This window comes from Stenella coeruleoalba (genome assembly GCF_951394435.1).
Source record: "Stenella coeruleoalba genome assembly, chromosome: 4".
Classification (NCBI taxonomy): Eukaryota; Metazoa; Chordata; class Mammalia; order Artiodactyla; family Delphinidae; genus Stenella; species Stenella coeruleoalba.
This window is the reverse complement of record NC_137149.1, coordinates 144,442,611-144,464,322: the sequence shown is the minus strand read 5'-3', so window position 1 is coordinate 144,464,322 and position 21,712 is coordinate 144,442,611. Positions and strand designations below refer to the sequence as shown.

Below are 21,712 nucleotides of genomic sequence, written 5' to 3'. Positions count from 1 at the left end.
TTGATCATGGTGTATGATCCTTTTAATGTGCTGTTGGATTCTGTTTGCTAGTATTTTGTTGAGGATTTTTGCATCTATGTTCATCAGTGATATTGGCTTGTAGTTTTCTTTCTTTGTGACATCCTTGTCTGGTTTTGGTATCAAGGTGATGGTGGCCTCGTAGAATGAGTTTGGGAGTGTTCCTCCCTCTGCTATATTTTGGAAGAGTTTGAGAAGGATAGGTGTTAGCTCTTCTCTAAATGTTTGATAGAATTCGCCTGTGAAGCCATCTGGTCCTGGGCTTTTGTTTGTTGGAAGATTTTTAATCACAGTTTCAATTTCAGTGCTTGTGATTGTTCTGTTCATATTTTCTATTTCTTCCTGATTCAGTCTTGGCAGGTTGTGCATTTCTAAGAATTTGTCCATTTCTTCCAGATTGTCCATTTTATTGGCATAGAGTTGCTTGTAGTAATCTCTCATGATCTCTTTTATTTCTGCAGTATCAGTTGTTACCTCTCCTTTTTCATTTCTAATTCTATTGATTTGAGTCTTCTCCCTTTTTTTCTTGATGAGTCTGGCTAGTGGTTTATCTATTTTGTTTATCTTCTCAAAGAACCAGCTTTTAGTTTTGATCTTTGCTGTTGTTTCCTTCATTTCTTTTTCATTTATTTCTGATCTGATTTTTATGATTTCTTTCCTTCTGCTAGCTTTGGGGTTTTTTTGTTCTTCTTTCTCTAATTGCTTGAGGTGCAAGGTTAGGTTGTTTATTCGAGATGTTTCCTGCTTCTTAAGGTGGGCTTGTATTGCTATAAACTTCCCCTTAGAACTGCTTTTGCTGCATTCCATAGGTTTTGGGTTGTTGTGTCACCATTGTCATTTGTTTCTAGGTATTTTTTGATTTCCTCTTTGATTTCTTCAGTGATCACTTCATTATTAAGTAGTGTATTGTTTAGCCTCCATGTGTTTGTATTTTTTACAGATCTTTTCCTGTAATTGATATCTAGTCTCATGGCGTTGTGGTCAGAAAAGATACTTGATACAATTTCAATTTTCTTAAATTTACCAAGGCTTGATTTGTGACCCAAGATATGATCTTTCCTGGAGAATGTTCCATGAGCACTTGAGAAAAATGTGTATTCTGTTGGTTTTGGATGGAGCGTCCTATAATTATCAATTAAGTCCATCTTGTTTAATGTATCATTTAAAGCTTGTGTTTCCTTATTTATTTTCATTTTGGATGATCTGTCCATGGGTGAAAGTGGGGTGTTAAAGTCCCCTACTATGAATGTGTTACTGTTGATTTCCCCTTTCATGGCTGTTAGTATTTGCCTTATGTATTGAGGTGCTCCTATGTTGGGTGCATAAATATTTACAATTGTTATATCTTCTTCTTGGATCGATCCCTTGATCATTATGTAGTGTCCTTCTTTGTCTCTTTTAATAGTCCTTATTTTAAAGTCTATTTTGTCTGATATGAGAATTGCTACTCCAGCTTTCTTTTGGTTTCCATTTGCATGGAATATCTTTTTCCATCCCCTTACTTTCAGTCTGTATGTGTCTCTAGGTCTGAAGTGGGTCTCTTGTAGACGGCATATATAAGGGTCTTGTTTTTGTATCCATTCAGCTAATCTGTGTCTTTTGGTGGGAACATTTAGTCCATTTACATTTAAGGTAATTATCGATATGTATGTTCCTATTCCCATTTTCTAAATTGTTTTGGGTTCGTTATTATAGGTCTTTTCCTTCTCTTGTGTTTCTTGCCTAGAGAAGATCCTTTAGCATTTGTTGTAAAGCTGGTTTGGTGGTGCTGAACTCTCTCAGCTTTTGCTTGTCTGTAAAGGTTTTAATTTCTCCATCAAATCTGAATGAGATCCTTGCTGGGTAGAGTAGTCTTGGCTGCAGGTTTTTCTCCTTCATCACTTTCAGTATGTCCTGCCACTCCCTTCTGGCTTGTAGGGTTTCTGCTGAGAAATCAGCTGTTAACCTTATGGGGATTCCCTTATGTGTTATTTGTTGTTTTTCCCTTGCTGCTTTTAATATGCTTTCTTTGTATTTAATTTTTGACAGTTTGATTAATATGTGTCTTGGCGTATTTCTCCTTGGATTTATCCTGTATGGGACTCTCTGTGCTTCCTGGACTTGATTAACTATTTCCTTTCCCATATTAGGGAAGTTTTCAACTATAATCTCTTCAAATATTTTCTCAGTCCCTTTCTTTTTCTCTTCTTCTTCTGGAACCCCTATAATTCGAATGTTGGTGCGTTTAATGTTGTCCCAGAGGTCTCTGAGACTGTCCTCAGTTCTTTTCATTCTTTTTTCTTTATTCTGCTCTGCAGTAGTTATTTCCACTATTTTATCTTCCAGGTCACTTATCCGTTCTTCTGCCTCAGTTATTCTGCTATTGATCCCATCTAGAGTATTTTTCATTTCATTTATTGTGTTGTTCATCGTTGCTTGTTTCATCTTTATTTCTTCTAGGTCCTTGTTAACTGTTTCTTGCATTTTGTCCATTCTATTTCCAAGATTTTGGATCATCCTTACTATCATTATTCTGAATTCTTTTTCAGGTAGACTGGCTATTTCCTCTTCATTTGTTAGGTTGGTGCATTTTTATCTTGCTCCTTTATCTGCTGTGTGTTTTCTGTCTTCTCATTTTGTTTATATTACTGTGTTTGGGGTCTCCTTTTTGCAGACTGCAGGTTCGTAGTTCCCGCTGTTTTTGATGTCTGTCTCCAGTGGCTAAGGTTGGTTCAGTGGGTTGTGTATGCTTCCTGGTGGAGGGGACTAGTGCCTGTGTTGTGGATGAGGCTGGATCTTGTCTCTCTAGTGGGCAGGTTCACGTCTGGTGGTGTGTTTTGGGGTGTCTGTGGCCTTATTATGATTTTAGGCAGCCTCTCTGCTAATGGGTGGTGTTGTGTTCCTGTTTTGCTAGTTGTTTGGCATAGGTTGTCCAGCACTGTGGCTTGCTGGTCGTTGAGTGAAGCTGGGTGCTGGTGTTAAGATGGAAGTCTCTGGGAGATTTTCGCCGTTTGCTATTATGTGGAGCTGGGAGGTCTCTTGTTGACCAGTGTCCTGAAGTTGGCTCTCCTACCTCAGAGGCAGAGCCCTGACTCCTGGCTGGAGCACCAAGAGCCTTTCATCCACACGGCTCAGAATAAAAGGGAGAAAAAGTAGAGGGAATTAGTAGAAGTATGAGGAAAGAAAGAAGGAAAGGAGGGAGGGAGGGAGGAAGGAAGGAAGGAGGGAAAGAAGGAAAAAAGACAGAAAGAAAGAAGATACAGTAAAAATAAAAGTATAATAAAGTTATTGAATTAAAAAATTATTATTTAGAAAAAAAAGGGACGGATAGAACCTTAGGACAAAGGTTGGAAGCAAAGCTATACAGACAAAATCTTACACAGAAGCATACACATATACCCTCACTAAAAGAGGTAAAGGGGGAAAAATCATAAATCTTGCTGTCAGAGACCACCTCCTCAATTTGGGATGTTTCGTTGTCTAAGGGAGGGAAGGAAGGAAGGAAAGAAAGAAAGAAAAAAGAACGAAGGTAAAGTATAATAACGTTATTAAAATTAAAATTGATTATTAAGAAAAAATTAAAAAAACCATGGACGGATAGAACCCTAGGACAAATGGTGGAAGCAAGACTATACAGACAAGATCTCACACAGAAGCATACACATACACACTTACAAAAAGAGGAATAGGGAAAAAAATCATAGCTCTTGCTCCTGAAGTCCACTTCCTTAATTTGGGATGATTGGTTGTCTATTCATGTATTCCACAGATGCAGGGTATATCAAGTTGATTGTGGAACTTTAATCCGCTGCTCCTGAGGCTGCTGGGAGAGATTTCCCTTTCTCTTCTTTGTTCTCACAGCTCACCGGGGCTCAGCTTTGGATTTGGCCCTGCCTCTGCGTGTAGGTCGCTGGGGGGCGTCTGTTTTTTGCTCAGACAGGACGGGGTTAAAGGAGCCGCTGATTCGGGGGCTCTGGCGCACTCAGGCCGGCGGGGAGGGAGGGGCACGGCGTGCGGGGCGGGCCTGCGGCGGCAAAGTCCGGCGTGACTTTGCACCAGCCTGAGGCGCGCCGTGCGTTCTCCCGGGGAAGTTGTCCCTGGATCCCGGGAACCTGGCAGTGGCGGGCTGCACAGGCTCCGCGGAAGAGGGGTGTGGAGAGTGACCTGTGTTCGCACACAGGCCCCTTGGTGGCGGCAGCAGCAGCCTTAGCGTCTCCCGCCCGTCTCTGGGGTCCGCGGTTTTAGACGGGGCTCGCGCCCGTCTCTGGAGCTCCTTTAAGCAGCGTTCTTAAACCCCTCTCCTCGCGCACCAGGATACAAAGAGGTAAGAAAAAGTCTCTTGCCTCTTCGGCAGGTGCAGACTTTTCCCCGGACTCCCTCCCGGCTAGCCGTGGTGCACTAACCCCTTCAGGCTATGTTCAAGCCGCCAACCCCAGTCCTCTCCCTTCGCTCGGTCCGAAACCGAAACCGAGCCTCAGAGCCTCAGCTCGCAGCCCCGCCCGCCCCGGCGGGTGAGCAGACAAGCCTCTCGGGCTGGTGAGTGCCGGTCGGCACCGATCCTCTGTGCGGGAATCTCCCCACTTTGCCCTCCGCACCCGTTGCTGTGCTCTCCTCCGAAGCTTCGAAGCTCCCCCTTCCGCCTCCCGCAGTCTCCGCCCGCGAAGGGGCTTCCTAGTGTGTGGAAACTTTTCCTCCTTCACAGCTCCCTCCCACTGGTGCAGGTGCTGTCCCTATTCTTTTGTCTCTGTTTTTTCTTCTTCTTTTTTTTTCTTTTGCCCTACCCAGGTACGTGGGGAGTTTCTTGCCTTTTGGGAGGTCTGAGGTCTTCTGCCAGCCTTCAGTAGGTGTTCTGTAGGAGTTGTTCCACGTGTAGATGTATTTCTGGTGTATCTGTGGGGAGGAAGGTGATCTCCGCGTCTTACTCTTCCGCCATCTTCAAGGTCCAATATCAGTTTTCTTAACCAGAATATTTCTGTTGTGCCAGAAACTTTTGAAAGCTTCTGTTATTCAGAGTAGTCTGTGATGCTTATGAAAAAAATGTATTTTTGTTGTATCTTTGAGAGTTTAATTTGGTGCTTTTTGAAACATAAAATACTGAGTTTTAATTGAAAATACACCTTAAATCCCTCTCCCCCCAGTTTTGTTATATGTTTACATTCTGTACATTTTTATGAATTGTCAGATGTTTTACAAAATAAATTTGGACAATCCCTGATTGATGAAGATTAATTGCTTTTTAATTAAGAGATACTTAGCTTGAGTAGACCGTAATTAATAGATTAATTTTCATTGATAGGGTTTTACTTCACTTTTCCCCTGTTGAAGTATTTTGTTGGTTTTTATTTTTTAAAGTAATATATTGAAACATAAAATTGTTTTGAAATTTAATATTTTATGATACATGTTTCTGTGCCTTATTATATATTTATAACATGCCTTGAGGCAACCTTTTCATGAATAAATTATAATAAGAAATCATAGTCTACTGTTGAGTCAGAATATAAGTTCAGTTTTTTTGTATTTTCTTTGTACTAAGTCTTGGAGGTTCTTTAACTGAGATCTAAAGCTGTGCAGACATTTTTATACTCCAATGGTATCAGTATTTCTTGTCCTAAAGAAAGTTTTTAAATCTTTAAAGGAAATTTTTTTTAGACTTGGACATACTGCTGAACCGTTACACAGCTCTGTAACTTAAGTTTTACAGCTTCAGAAACCATCTTTTTTTCTTGAGATTTTTGTGACCTTGTTTCATTTTTTTAAGCATTTTATTTGTTGGAATAAAGATATCTTTTCAAAGAGATCTTTGCTTTATTTTTTGGTCTTGCATTAGTTATCTCTTTAACATGCTATCCCACAATTTATCAACTTAAAACAACAGAATTTATTATCTCATACTTTTTCTGGGTCACAGATCAGGATCCTTACCTGGATCCTCTCCATCAAGGTTTCTCACCAGTTTCAGTCAAGGTATAACCTGAAGCTGTGGTTTCATCTCGGCACAGCTGTGGATGATCCATTTCCCAGCTCACTCACATTTTTCTTGTTGGGATTCAGCTCCTCGTGGACTGCTGGACCAAGGGCCTCTGTTCTTCAGTGCCTGTCCGCCGAGGCCTCTCTCAGTTACTTGTCACAGGGGCCCCTGTGTATGTAGGGCAGCTCACTACAAGCCAGCTGGTCTCCATCAGAGTGAGCCAGAAGAGGGCAAAAGAGAGCGGGCAAGACCCGAGCCCGGGTCCTTTCATAACCTAATCTTGGGATTGATAGCTCATCGCTTTTGCCCCAGGCTAGTCAATAACGTGAGCTCACGCTCAGGGAGGGGGTTACAGGTGGGCGCAAACAGACTTGATTTATGTTTGCTGGGCACACTTCATGCACAAAAGTTCCTTCTCACACCTTCCTTTCTCCTTCCTCCCTCCCCACCACATGTGCAGAGAGACACACAAAAGAATGCACATACTCTTATGATGGTTTCACACTTTATACTCCTATACTTGTAACAGCTTCCAGGGGCATCCTGGGTTTCAGACTTGGAGTTAATCTTCTCTGGTCAGGTTTATCAAGAAGTGAGCAGTAAATATTAAATATTTCAGTAAATATTTGTTGATGAAATGAGTACATGTGTGAGGTGGTCATTTTAACTAATTCTGCCTGGAGAGTTTTACAAAGGAAGTGACTTTGAGCTACGTCTTGTCAAAGGACAAGTAAGGAAATGGATTTTGCAGGCAGAGGTAGCAACAAGTATAGTCTCCAGATGTAAATAAACAGCAAGGTATATTCTAGAATTGGTGAGAAGTTAGTAAGAATGGGATGAAGGATCTTTGGAAGAATGGGATATAATGCTGGAGAAGTAGGTTGGGGTAGATTGTTTTCCACGTTAAGGATTTAGGGCCTGAGTTAGTGCAGCTCTTTAGCAGGGGAGAAGGACTTTACTAATTAGTGTTCTAGGAAGATAAGCTCTGTCACTTCCAATGAAAAAGAACTAGCAGTGAGAACCTAAAGGCCATCCTAATCATGAAAGATCATGAGACTGAATTAAGACAGTGACAGTAGGTTTGAAGAGAATATTCTAGAAACATGACCTTTTTGAGAATTAGGTATGTTAGCTAATGCCTCTTTTTCTTCTGTAATCCTGTATTTTTTCTGAGAATAAAGATTATATTTACTAACTGCTTATGTAATCCTCCCTTACATATAATATAGATGGAATATGTGTTTTGATTTTCTTTTCCACTTCTCACTGGCTGGAGTGTAGACCTGCTTTTAAGCCATTTTGAACTCTGGATAGATACGAGGTTACAGCCTAAGGATAGTAGGATAACAAGGTGGAAGGAGTTTGGATCTCAGGGCTTTGTGGAACAGAACCTCCAGCTCCTTTTTACATGAGAGAGCTAAGCTTTATCTGGGTTAAGCCACTACTTTTTGGCTTTCTATTATAGGGAGCCAAACAAAATTCCTAAGTAATATAGGTCAGATATAGGATACAGAATTATGTAGGAATAAAAAGTTACTGAAATACTAGACAACTAGTTTAGAGGACCTAGTTAACTGGCATAAGGGTTGAATGGGATGTGCTAATTTCGAGATGGCTTATATTATTTCCTCTGTTCCTCATCTCCTGTGAGCCCAAGTTTGATTTGCTTTATTCACTGCCCAGCGTTCCACGTGTAGCTTCTGCAGTCGGGCTCGCATTAACATCCTGTGTTCCTTCTGCCCTCTTTCAACTTTCTTAACTTTGATGCAAATTTCCAACCGTGAGTCTTCTCACTATCTGCATTCTTTGTATCTGCTTTGAAGCTGGAACAGTTGAAGAGCTGGTTCATTGACTCTGTGCCTTTCTTTCTGTTCTTACATTAATGGAGAATAGTTCTGAATACAGTTGACCCTTGAACAATGCAAGGTTAGGGGCACTGATCCTCCATACAGTCAAAAATCTGCATGTAATTTATAGTCGGCCCTCCATATATGCAGTTCCTCCATAACTGTGGATCATGTAGCACCGTAGTATTTACTGTGGGAAAAAAATCAATCTGTGTTTAAGTGGACCCATGCATTTCAAACCGATGTTCAAGGGTCAACTGTATGTATATCATTTCTGTTAGGAGCATGGAAACAAAGACTTTGAGTCTGGCGTTTCTCCTGATTCGTAGTGTAGTATTTCTGACTCACAGTATTTCTGTTATATTACTGTTTTAAATTTTTATGTATAAAGAAAATTTTTTGAGAGAAGTCATTTATGTATCTGACTGTGTGTGCCATATGTTTCTCTACATTTTAGCCTAAAGCACCAAAGGGAAAAAGTGTAGGACAAGAAAAAAAAGTCATCCATCCATACAGTAGAAAAGCGGCTCAAATTACGAGAGAGGCCCACAAACAAGAAAAAAAGGAAAAGTAAGTGTCTTCATTGTTTGTATTATGCATTGGTGAAAAGCCCTGTTATATATTTATTCCTAATCAGTATTCCCTTTCTCTTCCTTTAATAAATGTCTAAGTATGTTCTGTGCACTAAGGTAAAACAGTGAACGAGGATTCAGCTCTTAAAGCTTACCTAAAACAGACAAATAAATATAAATGGGTTGTGATGCGGGCAGTGAAGGAAAATTTTAAAGGATTATGGGATACAGAGTGAGGGAGAGGTTCTGTTTTACGTAAGACAGTCGTGGAAGGCTTCTCTGAAGACCTTACATTTGAGCAGAGAGCTGAAAGGTGTGAGGCAGTGAGCCATGCAGACATATATTAGGCAAGTAGGTTAAAGTGCCCATTAGATGTGGAAGACAAGAGATAGAATGGGCAGTTGAGTGTCCTGGGTCTGGGGCTCAGAGGATAGGTTAGGGATGTAGACACAGATTTGGGAGCCATCAGTGTCTAGCTGGAACTCGAAGTCATGAGACTGGATAAGATCACCTACCAATTAAATGAAGATAAGAGAGAGAGAGGAGCATCAAGGATTGAGTCCAGAGGCCCCTACCATTCAGAAGTTGGAGAAATGGGGAGGCTCTGACAAGCAAGCCTGAGAAAGAGGGAAAAAAAGATAGCGTTTCAAAGAGAAAACACTGATCAACCTGTGTCATTTGTTGGATTAACGCTGAGAATTGATTTAGTAATTTGATTTAGTAAAATGGAGAGCACTGTATATATATATATTTTCTTGCATTGTTTTCTTAGTTGTTGCTCTGGAAATTTCAATTCACATCTTAAAACTGAAAACAACCTAGTTCAGGTTAATGTCAAGTTAATTTCAATAGTATAGAAAAAACTTGCTCCACTATAGGTCCATGACCCCTTTCTTTGTACTATTATTGTCATATAAGTTACATCTTTATATACCGTAAGCTTATAATTTCATAATTATCATTTTTATGCAGTTATCATAAGTTAGGACAAGAAAAGTGTTACAAACAAAAATACATTTATACTGTCTTTTCTATTTATTTACCTATGTAATTACCTTTTTTCATTGGTGCTCCTTATTTTTTCATGTGGATTCAAATTACTATTTACTGTCCTTTCATTTTGGCCAGAAGGACTCCCTTTAGTGTTTCTCATAAGGCAGGTCTGAAAATGACAAGATTCTCTCATTTTTGTTTATCCGAGAACGTCTTTAATTTTTCTTTCATTTCTGTAGACTGTGCTTCATTTTGCAGTTCCACTGTGTATAGAATTCTTGGTTCATAGCCTTCCTGTTCAACACTTGGAAGTCACCCCCCTTGGCCTTTGGCCTCCAGGGTTCTGATTAGGAGTCAGCTGTTAACCTTATTGAGGATCCCTTGTATGTGATGAGTCACTTTTCTCCTGATCTTTCAAGATATCCTCCTTGACTGTCAGTAGTTTGACAATGATAAGCCTAGTTGTGGATCTCTGAGTTCATCCACCATGAAGTTTGTTAAGCTTCTGAGGCATGTGGGTTAATGTTTTTCATCGAATTGGGAAATTTGGGGCCATTATTTTTTCAAATATCCTTTTGGTCCTCTCTCTCCTCTCCTGTGACTCCCATTATGCATATGTTGTATGTTTCTGAAAGGGTGTCCCCTTTCTGTTGCTCAGATCGGATAATTTCAACTGACTTGTTCTGATATTTGCTTGTCTTTGTCCAGAGGTCCAACCCTCTGGACTACCTCAGGAACAGTTTCTATTGTATGCTATTTTTAACCCCTGAGTATGGGCCCTGCTTTCCTGTTTGTTCGTGGGTCTCCTAATTTTTTGTACTTTTTTGTTCAAAACTGGACATTTTAAGCAGGTTGACAATCTTGTTAATCAGACATGCCCTACCCCCAACCTCAGTCAGGTTTGCTGTTGTTGTGTTGTTGCTGTTTGCTTGTGACTTTCCTGGACTAATTTTGTAAAGCCTTTTTGTTGTGTGTGGCCTTTGCAGTTTCTGTTGAGTTAGTGGTCAGCTAATGTTTGAACAGGGATTTCTTTAATTGCCTTCAACTAATGAGTCAGCCTTTATTGAGGGGCTATGTTAGTCTGTTGGATATGCTTTCAGTGTTCCAGTAGGCAGTTTATAGACTTCATTTCTCATTTGCACAGAGCCTCAGGGTTGCCCAGAGGTGAGAGAGTAGGACCATCTCAGATCCTCCTTTGGTACAAACACAGTCCTGAATGTACATATATCATTCTAGATTCCCAGGAGTATGTTGGAGCTAGCTTTTCAAAGCCCTCTATGGGCTTTGCATTCCTTAATTTTTCCTTTTAAATTTTTTTGGTCAGCCTTTTGTTAGCCCCCAACTGGTAATATCACTCAGGCAGCTGCTGTGTTAGACAGCTGCTGCTGAGATTGTTTCTGAGAAACAACCTGGGGATAGGGCTGCTTCCACAGAGTTAGCTCTGAGTTAGATGAAATAAAGTAATTCTGAGAACGGAGCTGTTCAGTCTGTTGCTGGTTGGGTCAGATGGTGACAACTCTCAGGATGAAACTTTTGGGGAATTCCAAACCCAATCTGTTCTAGTGGCTGCTAGGAGGATGGCTTTTAACAACTACCATAAGTTGCTAGTCTATTGGTTTTCAAGTCTACTGCAGAGCTGGGAAGAGGGGGATGGGATTAAAACACCATAGAGATTACTCTTCTTACTGAGATTGGGTCGTTTTTCTTGAGTAAATAAATGGACCTTGGATTGTTATAAGACTGGTTAATTTTTATACTTCTGAAAAGGTTGATTTTGACAAGTTTTATCAGTGTTCTCTTGCTTTTATGGAGGAGTAGATTTTTTTAAGTTCTTATTCTGCCATTCTGAAAATTGGCCTATATTCTTTTTTTTTTTTTTTTTTTTTTTTTTGCTGTACTTGGGCCTCTCACTGTTGTGGCCTCTCCCGTTGCTGAGCACAAGCTCCGGACGCGCAGGCTCAGCGGCTATGGCTCACGGGCCCAGCCGCTCCGCGGCATGTGGGATCTTCCCGGACCAGGGCACGAACCCATGTCCCCTGCATCGGAAGGCGGACTCTCAACCACTGCGCCACCAGGGAAGCCCCTGGCCTATATTCTTGATGTGAAGAATTCATAGGAAAATTTTCTTCTTAGGAAAATTAAATATGTGTATGCTGCCCCTTCTTTTCTCCCCTTCCTATCCCTTAGCCACCCTTCTCTGATCAGCATCCTGCACTGTACTTTGCCTATTTTCCCTCCATCTGTGGGCTCTGAGAGTCCCCAGGAACTGCTATGGGATCAAATTTAAAAATTCCTTAAAATGAAGTTATGAAATCAAAATAGAAATCATCATTTGGATTATTTTAGAATAGCGTTAGCACTATTTTTGGGGGGGTGGGGTTTGGAATATAAAGAGTACATCTTCATCTTATTTTATTTTTATTTATTTATTTATTGGAGTAAAATTGCTTTACAATGTTGTGTTAGTTTCTGCTGTACAATGAAGTGAATCAACTATATGTATACATGTATCCCCTCCCTCTTGGACCTCCCTCCTCCCCTTCCACCAACATCTAGGTCATCACATAGCACCGAGCTGAGCTCCCTGTGCTATACAGCAGGTTCCACTAACTATCTGTTTTACAGATGGTAGTGTATTTATGTCAAACCTAATCTCCCAGTTCGTCCCACCCTCCCCTTCCCCCACTGTGTCCACATGTCCATTCTCTACGTCTCTGTCTCTTCTTGCCCTACAGATAGGTTCACCTGTACCATTTTTCTAGAATCCACACATATGCGTTAATGTATGATATTTGTTTTTCTCTTTCTGGTTTACTTCACTCTCTATGACAGACTCTGGGTCCATCCACATCTCTACAAATGACCCAATTTCATTCCTATTTATGGCTGAGTAATATTCCATTGTATATATGTACCATATCTTCTTTATCCATTCATGTATCATTGGACATTTAGGTTGTTTCCATGTCCTGGCTATTGTAATTAGTGCTGCAGTGAACATCGGGGTACATGTGTCCTTTTGAATTACGGTTTTCTCAGGGTATATTCCCAGTAGTGGGATTGCCTGGTCATAGGGTAGTTCTATTTTTAGTTTTTAAGGAACCTTCATACTATTCTCCATAGTGGCTACATCAATTTACATTCCCACCAACAGTGCAAAAGGGTTCCCTTTTCTCCATACCCTCTCCAGCATTTATTGCTTGCAGAATTTTTGATGATGGCCATTCTGACCGGTGTGAGGTGATACCTCATTGTAGTTTTGATTTGCATTTCTCTAAATTAATTAGTGATGTTGAGCATCTTTTCATATGCCTCTTGGCCGTCTGTATGTCTTCTTTGGTGAAATGTCTATTTAGGTCTTCCACCCATGTTTTAATTGGTTTTTTTTTTTTTTTGATATTGAGCTCCGTGAGCTGTTTGTATATTGTGGAGATTAATCCTTTGTCCATTGCTTCATTTGCAAATATTTTTTCCCAGCCTTAGCATTTTAATGAATGCTACATACATTCGCATACTAGCTGATAGAAACCAGCACTTTCATTGTTAAATATTGATTCCTTGGCCAAGGCCAGTAGGGGTTAGCTGCTTTATAGTGATTTGGCTAGAAGTTTTCTTGAAAAGAATAGTCAAGTGCTGGGCTTCCCTGGTGGCGCAGTGGTTGAGAGTCCGCCTGCCGATGCAGGGGACGTGGGTTTGTGCCCCGGTCCAGGAGGATCCCACATGCCGTGGAGCGGCTGAGCCCATGAGCCATGGCCGCTGAGCCTGCGCGTCCGGAGCCTGTGCTCCGCAGCGGGAGAGGCCATAACAGTGAGAGGCCCGCGTACTGCAAAAAAACCCAAAAAACAAACCAAACAAACAAAAAGAATAGTCAAGTGCTATGATAGTATACTCGAATTTTCTTTCTTTTTTGTAAGGGAGGGTCTTTTTTTGTAATTAAGGGTTATTAGAATAATATTGTTTTAAAACAGTAGTTTTCAAACATCAGTTATCTATGTATCACTTTCATGAATTTTTTGTTTTTTTAACATGTTTATTGGAGTATAATTGCTTTACATTGTTGTGTTTCTGCTGTATAATAAAGTGAATCAGCTATACATATACTTATATCCCCCTGTGCCCTCCCTCTTGCGTCTTCCTCCCACCCTCCCTATACCACCCCTCTAGGTGGTCACAAAGCACTGAGCTGATCTCCCTGTGCTATGTGGCTGCTTCCCACTAGCTATCTGTTTTACATTTGGTAGTGTATATATGTCAATGCTTCTCTCTCACTTCGTCCCAGCTTACCTTTCCCCCTCCCTGTGTCCTTAAGTCCCTTCTCTGTCTGTGTCTTTATCCTTCTCTGTCTGTGTCTTTATTCCTGTCCTGCCCCTAGGTTCTTCAGAACCATTTTTTTTTACATTCCATATATACGTGTTAGCATATTGTATTTGTTTTTCTCTTTCTCACTTACTTCACTCTGTATGACAGATTCTACGTCCATCCACCTCACTACAAATAACTCAGCTTCATTTCTTTTTATAGCTGAGTAATATTCCATTGTATATATGTGCCACATCTTTATCCATTCAGCTGTCGATGGACACTTAGGTTGCTTCCATGTCCTGGCTATTGTAAATAGAGCTGCAATGAACATTGTGGTACATGACTCTTTTTGAATTATGGTTTTCTCAGGGTATATGCCCAGTAGTGGGATTGCTGGGTTGTATGGTAGTTCTATTTTTAGTTTTTTAAGGAACCTCCATACTGTTCTCCATAGTGGCTGTATCAATTTACATTCCTACCAACAGTGCAAGAGGGTTCCCTTATCTCCACACCCTCTCCAGCATTTATTGTTTGTAGATTTTTTGATGATGGTCATTCTGACCAGTGTGAGGTGATACCTCCTTGTAGTTTTCATTTGCATTTCTCTAATGATTAGTGATGTTGAGCATCCTTTCATGTGTTTGTTGGCAATCTATATATCTTCTTTGGAGAAATGTCTATTTAGGTCTTCAGCCCGTTTTTGGATTGGGTTGTTTGTTATTTTGAAATTGAGCTGCATGATCTGCTTGTAAATTTTGGAGATTAATCCTTTGTCAGTTGCTTCATTTGCGAATATTTTCTCCCATTCTGAGGGTTGTCTTCTCGTCTTGTTTAAGGTTTCTTTTGCTGTGCAAAAGCTTTTAAGTTTCATTAGGTCCCATTTTTTTATTTTTGTTTTTATTTCCATTTCTCTAGGAGGTGGGTCAAAAAGGATCTTGCTGTAATTTATGTCATAGAGTGTTCTGCCTACGTTTTCCTCTAAGAGGTTTATAGTGTCTGGCCTTACATTTAGGTCTTTAGTCCATTTTGAGTTTATTTTTTTGTATGGTGTTAGGGAGTGTTCTATTTTCATTCTTTCACATGTAGCTGTCCAGTTTTCCCAGCACCACTTATTAAAGAGGCTGTCTTTTATCCATTTTATATTCTTGCCTCCTTTATCAAAGATAAGGTGACCATATGTGCATGGGTTTATCTCTGGGCTTTCTCTCCTGTTCTATTGATCTGTATTTCTGTTTTTGTGCCAGTACCATACTGTCTTGATTACTCTAGCTTTGTAGTATAGTTTGAAGTCAGGGAGGCTGATTCCTCCAACTGCGTTTTTCTTTCTCAAGATTGCTTTGGCTATTTGGGGTCTTTTGTGTTTCTATACAAATTGTGAAATTTTTTGTTCTAGTTCTGTGAAAAATGCCATTGGTAGTTTGATAGGTATTGCATTGAATCTGCAGATTACTTTGGGTAGTATAGTCATTTTCACAATGTTGATTCTTCCTATCCAAACATGGTATAACTCTCCATATCGTTGTATCATCTTTAATTTCTTTCATCAGTGTTTTATATTTTTCTGCATATAGGTCTTTTGACTCCTTAGGTAGGTTTATTCCTAGGTATTTTATTATTTTTCTTGCAGTGGTAAATGGGAGTGTTTTCTTAATTTCACTTTCAGATTTTTCATCATTAGTGTATAGGAATGGAAGAGATTTTTGTGCGTTAATTTTGTATCCTGCTACTTGACCAAATTCACTGATTAACTCTAGTAGTTTTCTGGTAGCATCTTTAGGATTCTCTATGTATAGTATCATGTCATCTGCCAACAGTGACAGTTTTACTTCTTTTCTGATTTTGGATTTCTTTTATTTCTTCTCTGATTGCTGTGGCTAAAACTTCCAAAACTATGTTGAATAATAGTGGTGAGAGTGGGCAACCTTGTCTTGTTCCTGATCTTAGTGGAAATGGTTTCAGTGTTCACCATTGAGAACTATGTTGGCGGTGGGTTTGTCATATATGGCCTTTATTATGTTGAGGTAAGTTCCCTCTATGCCTACTTTCTGCAGGGTTTTTATCATAAATGGGTATTGAATTTTGTCAAAAGGTTTTTCTGCATCTATTGAGATTATCATGTTTTTTTTCCTTCACTTTGTTAATATAGTGTATCACATTGATTGATTTGCGTATACTGAAGAATCCTTGAATTTCTAGGATAAACCCCACTTGATCATGGTGTATGATTGTTTTAATGTGCTGTTGGATTCTGTTTGCTAGTATTTTGTTGAGGATTTTTGCATCTATGTTCATCAGTGATATTGGCCTGTGGTTTTCTTTTTTTTGTGACATCTTTGTCTGGTTTTGGTATCGGTGGTGGTGGCCTCATAGAATGAGTTTGGGAGTGTTCCTCCTTTGGCTATATTTTGGAAGAGTTAGAGAAGGATAGGTGTTAGCTCTTCTCTAAACGTTTGATAGAATTCACCTGTGAAGCCATCGGGTCCTGGACTTTTGTTTGTTGGAAGATTTTTAATCACAGGTTCAATTTCAGTGCTTGTGATTGGTCTGTTTATATTTTTGATTTCTTCCTGGTTCAGCCTCAGAAGGTTGTGCTTTTTTAAGAGTTTGTCCATTTCTTCCAGGTTGTCCATTTTATTGGCATATAGTTGCTTGTAGTAATCTCTCATGATCCTTTGTATTTCTGCAGTGTCAGTTGTTACTTCTTTTTCATTTCTAATTCTGTTGATTTGAGTTTTCTCCCTTTTTATCTTGATGAGTCTGGCTGATGGTTTGTCAATTTTGTTTGTTTCCACAAAGAACCAACCTTTAGTTTTATTAACATTTGTGGTCGTTTCCTTCACTTCTTTTCCTTTATTTCTGATCTGATCTTTATGATTTCTTTCCTTCTGCTAACTTTGGGGTTTTTTTGTTCTTCTTTCTCTAATTGCTTTAGGTGTAAGCTGAGGTTGTTTATTTGAGATTTTTCTTGTTTCTTGAGGTAGGATTGTATTGCTATAAACTTCCCTCTTAGAACTGCTTTGCTACATCCCAAAGGTTTTGGGTCGTCGTGTTTTTTCATTGTCATTTGTTTCTAGGTATTTCGTTTGTTTGTTTGTTTTGCGCGGCCTCTTACTGTTGTGGCCTCTCCCGTTGGTGGGGCACAGGCTCCGGAGGCGCAGGCTCAGCGGCCATGTCTCACGGGCCCAGCCGCTCTGTGGCATGTGGGATCTTCCCGGACCGGGGCACGAACCCGTGTCCCCTGCATCGACAGGCGGACTCTCAACCACTGTGCCACCAGGGAAGCCTAAATGTTTACAATTGTTACATTTTCTTCTTGGATTGATCCCTTGATCATTATGTAGTGTGCTTTTTTGTCTCTTGTAATAGTCTTTATTTTAAAGTCTATTTTGTCTGATATGAGAATGGCTACTCCAGCTTTCTTTTGATTTCCATTTGCATGGAATATGTTTTACCATCCCCTCACTTTCAGTCTGTATGTGTCCCTAGATCTGAAGTGGGTCTCTTGTAGACAGCATATATATGGGTCTTGTTTTTGTATCCATTCAGCCAGTCTGTGTCTTTTGGTTGGAGTATTTAATCTGTTTACATTCAAGGTAATTATCGATATGTATGTTCCTAGTACCATTTTCTTAATTGTTTTGGGTTTGTTATTGTAGGTCTTTTCCTTCTTTTTTTTTTCTGCCTAGACAAGTTTCTTTAACATTTGTTGTAAAGCTGGTTTGGTGGTGCTGCATTCTCTTAGCTTTTGCTTGTCAGTAAAGGTTTTAATTTCTCTTGTTGAATCGGAATGAGATCCTTGCTGGCTAGAGTAATCTTGGTTGTAGGTTCTTCCCTTTCATCACTTTAAATATTTCCTGCCACTCCCTTCTGGCTTGCAGAGTTTCTGCTGAAAGATCAGCTGTTCACCTTATGGGGATTGCCTTGTATGTTATTTGTTGTTTTTCCCTTGCTGCTTTTAATATTTTTTCTTTGTATTTAATTTTTGATAGTTTGATTAGTGTTTTGGCGTTTCTCTCCTTGGATTTATCCTGTTCGGGACTCTCTATGCTTCCTGGACTTGATTGCCTGTTTCCTTTCCCATATTAGGGAAGTTTTCAACTATAATCTCTTCAAATATTTTCTCATTCCCTTTCTTTTTCTTTTCTTCTTCTGGGACCCCTATAATTCAAATGTTGGTGCATTTAATGTTGTCCCAGAGGTCTCTGAGACTGTCTTCAGTTCTTTTCATTCTTTTTTCTTTATTCTGCTCTGCGGTAGTTAGTTTACTATTTTATCTTCCAGGTCAGTTATCTGTTCTTTTGCCTCAGTTATTCTGCTGTTGATTCCTTCTAGAGAATTTTTAATTTCATTTATTGTGGTGTTCATCATTATTTGTTTTCTCTTTAGTTCTAGGTCCTTGTTAAACATTTGTTGTATTTTCTCTGTTCTGTTTCCATGATTTTGGATCATCTTTACTATCATTACTCTGAATTCTTTTTCAGGTGGATGCCTGTTTCCTCTTGTTTGGTCTGGTCGGTTTTCACCTTGCTCCTTCATCTGCTGTGTGTTTTTCTGTCTTCTCATTTGGCTTAACTTACTCTGTTTAGGGTCTCCTTTTTGCAGCCTGCAGGTTCGTAGTTCCCATTGTTTTTGGTGTCTGCCCCCAGTGGCCAAGGTTGGTTCAGTGGGTTGTGTAGGCTTCCTTGTGGAGGGGACTGGTGCCTGTGTTCTGGTGGATGAGGCTGTATCTTGTCTTCCTGGTGGGCAGAACCCTGTCTGGTGGTGTGTTTCGGGGTGTCTGTGACCTTATTATGATTTTAGGCAGCCTCTCTGCTAATGGGTGGTGTTGTGTTCCTGTCTTGCTAGTTGTTTGGCATGGGGTGTCCAGCACTGGAGCTTGCTGGTCATTGAGTGGAGCTGGATCTTCACATTGAGACATAGATCGCTGGGAGAGCTCTCGCCAGTTGATATTATGTGGTGCTGGGAGGTCTCTCGTGGACCAGTGTCCTGAGCTTGGCTCTCCCATCTCCGAGGCTCAGGCCTGTCAGCTGGCTGGAGCACCAAGATCCTGTGAGCTACACAGCTTAGAGAAAGGGAGAGGAAAAAAGAAAGAAAGGAAAAAATAAGTAAAATAAATAAAATAAAGTTATTAAAATAAAAAAATAACATTAAAATAATAAAAAGGAGAACATCGAAACCAATAAACAAGTCCACCAACGATAACAAGTGCTAAAGACTAAACTAAGATAAAAACATAAAAATCTGAAACTGATCAGTCACTTACAGCAAACCCCAAGTCTACAGTTCCTCCCAAAGTCCACCTCCTCAATTTTGGGCTGATTCATTTTCTATTCAGGTATTCCACAGATGCAAGGTACATCAAGTTGTTGGTGGAAATTTAATCTGCTGCTCCTGGGGCTGCTGGGAGAAATTTCCCTTTCTCTTCGTTGTTTGCACAGCTCCTGGGGTTCAGCTTTGGGTTTGGCCCCGCCTCTGCATTTAAGCTGCCCTCTGGCATCTGTTGTTTGCTCAGACAGGAGGGGTTTAAAGGAGTGGCTGATTCAGGGGCTCTGGCTCACTCAGGCCTGGGAGAGGGAGGGGCAGGGAATGTGGGGTGAGCCTGTGGCGGCAGAGGCCAGGAGGATGTTGCGACAGCCTGAGCTGTGCTGTGTTTTCTCTTGGGGAAGTTGTCCCTGGATCACGGTACTCTGGCCGTGGTAGGCTACACAGGCTCCCTGGAGGGGAGGTGTGGATAGTGACCTGTGCTTGCACACAGGCTTCTTGTCTGCGGCAGCAGTCTTAGCGTCTTATGCCCGTTTCTGGTGTCCACACTGATAGCCGTGGCTGATGCCCATCTCTGGAGCTCATTTAGGTGGCGCTCTGAATCCCCTCTCCTCATGCACCCTGAAACAGTGGTCTCTTGCCTCTTCGGCAGCTCCAGACTTTTCCCCGGACTCCCTCCCGGCTAGCCGTGGCGCACTAACCCCTTCAGGCTGTGTTCACGCAGCCAACCCCAGTCCTCTCCCTGGGATCTGACTGAAGCCCAAGCCTCAGCTCCCAGCCCCCGCCCGCCCCAGCGGGTGAGCAGACAAGCCTCTCGGGCTGGTGAGTGCCGGTCGGCACCGATCCTCCGCGGGAATCTCTCCACTTTGCCCTCTGCACCCCTGTTGCTGTGCTCTCCTCCGCGGCTCCGAAGCTCCCCCCCTCCGCCACCCGTAGTCTCCGCCCGCGAACGGGCTCCTAGTGTGTGGAAACTTTTCCTCCTTCACAGCTCCCTCCCACTGGTGCAGGTCCCGTCCCTATTCTTTTGTCTCTGTGTTTTCTTTTGCCCTACCCAGGTACGTGGGGAGTTTCTTGCCTTTTGGGAGGTCTGAGGTCTTCTTCCAGCGTTCAGTAGGTGTTCTGTAGGAGCTGTTCCACATGCAGATGTATTTTTGATGTATCTGTGGGGAGGAAGGTGATCTCCGCGTCTTACTCCTCTGCCATCTTGAAGGTCCTCTCTTTTCTGTACCTTTTTGACATGATATACTACTTACATGATTTTGCTATCACCTATATCAGTATCTCACAAACTTTGGTATACATGAGATGCACCTGTAAGGTGTATTAAAATAGATTTTTGGGCCTCATTCCTAGAGGTTTCCATTCAGAAAGTCTGGGACAGGGCCAAGATGTTGCATTTCTGACAAGTTTCCAGTAATATTGATGCTGTTGCTGCTGGTTCAGGCATTGATGTATAGTATTCTTTAATTATATTCTTTAAAAATAATTTTCCCTCAAATATTGTTTTTAAAGGAGACATTTTATCTCTGTTAAAACCAAGTAGATACTATTGTCTTCCCTGAGTGGTTTGAGCTTGAGGCATGTTTGCTTATTTTTGGGGGAAAGATTTGGCAAAGGTTGGAAGACTTGTAAAATGAACTGACATTAAACTAAGTTTTCTCCTTAATGTAATCGGAAAGGGTGCAAAGAAAATGACGGGAAAAGTAACTTGCTTACCATTTGATTAAAGATTATTTAATTCTCTGTATATGAACTACCTAAAGTTACCTTACATAGTACCAGTGGTATACATGCAGTATTTTCAGAAATAACGCTTTAGAATATGATTAAGTACTTCAGTTCACTGTAAATACTTGTGATGTTTATATGTTGTTATTTATATTCAGGATCTTATGCACTGATTTAATGTTGATTTACAGTCAGCATTACAGAAAAATTACCTAAGGGTAAAGCAGAACAACATGCTAATCTCATATATAAAACTTGTCCTAAAGAAGTTCTGTTGTTGGCCAAGGTTCTATTTTAATAGTACAGAGTTGAACAATTTTTAATTTTTTGTGCTTGGGTGATGTTTTAAACAGGCTGAGCTTTCTCTTTTTTCTTAATTTATTTTAAAGAAGTCATCAGTGTAGCAGTCATGGCCCCAGAAGCAAACAAATGTACAGTTTTAATAGTGTCTAACATTTTATGAAACAGGCTTACACTTGTCATGACTAGCAGCATCAGTGACCGTGAGTCCTGTTCAGTTAAGTGGGAGCGTGGTCACAAATAGCATTTTGAAATGCAGCTCATCTCCCTGACTTAGAGCAGTACTTCCAGCAAGACAGAAATGGAGAATTGCATATTTTCAAAAGATGGCTGGTGACAAGATACTCAAACTGTAGTGGCAGCTGTAAGCAAGATGATAGAAGAGGTACCAACAGGACTTGGCCTTGAACGTCAGGTGCATGTGATGTCTTAGAAAGAAATAGCAGTTAGCAGGTACTGCTTTACTCAGCAGCTTGAAACAAAAACAGTTCCTCTGTCAGGAATCCCAGAGCCACTTAACTGGGTGCTTTGGGCTCAGGGTCTCTTGCAAGGTTACAGTCAAGGTGTTGGCTGCGGCCGCATCATCGCAGGGCTTGATAGGGAGAGGTTTTGCTTCCAGGCTATTTACATGGTGGTCGACAGACCTGTTGTGGCAGCTGTTGGCTGGAGACATCAGTTCCCTACCACGTGAGCTGCTCACCACGTGGCAGCATGTGTCCTCCAGAGCAAAGGCTCTGAGA

The 21,712-nt window shown here is 40.9% G+C and overlaps 1 protein-coding gene across 1 annotated transcript in view; it reads left to right on the top strand.

Annotated features, from left to right (window-relative positions):
• TMA16 (translation machinery associated 16 homolog) overlaps window positions 1-21,712 on the top strand; it is a 45,113-nt gene that overhangs the window by 7,582 nt on the left and 15,819 nt on the right. The window contains exon 2 of the mRNA XM_079920623.1: window positions 8,273-8,385. Within this exon, the coding sequence (XP_079776749.1) occupies window positions 8,273-8,385 (113 nt within the window). The remainder of the gene's footprint in view (window positions 1-8,272; window positions 8,386-21,712) is intronic.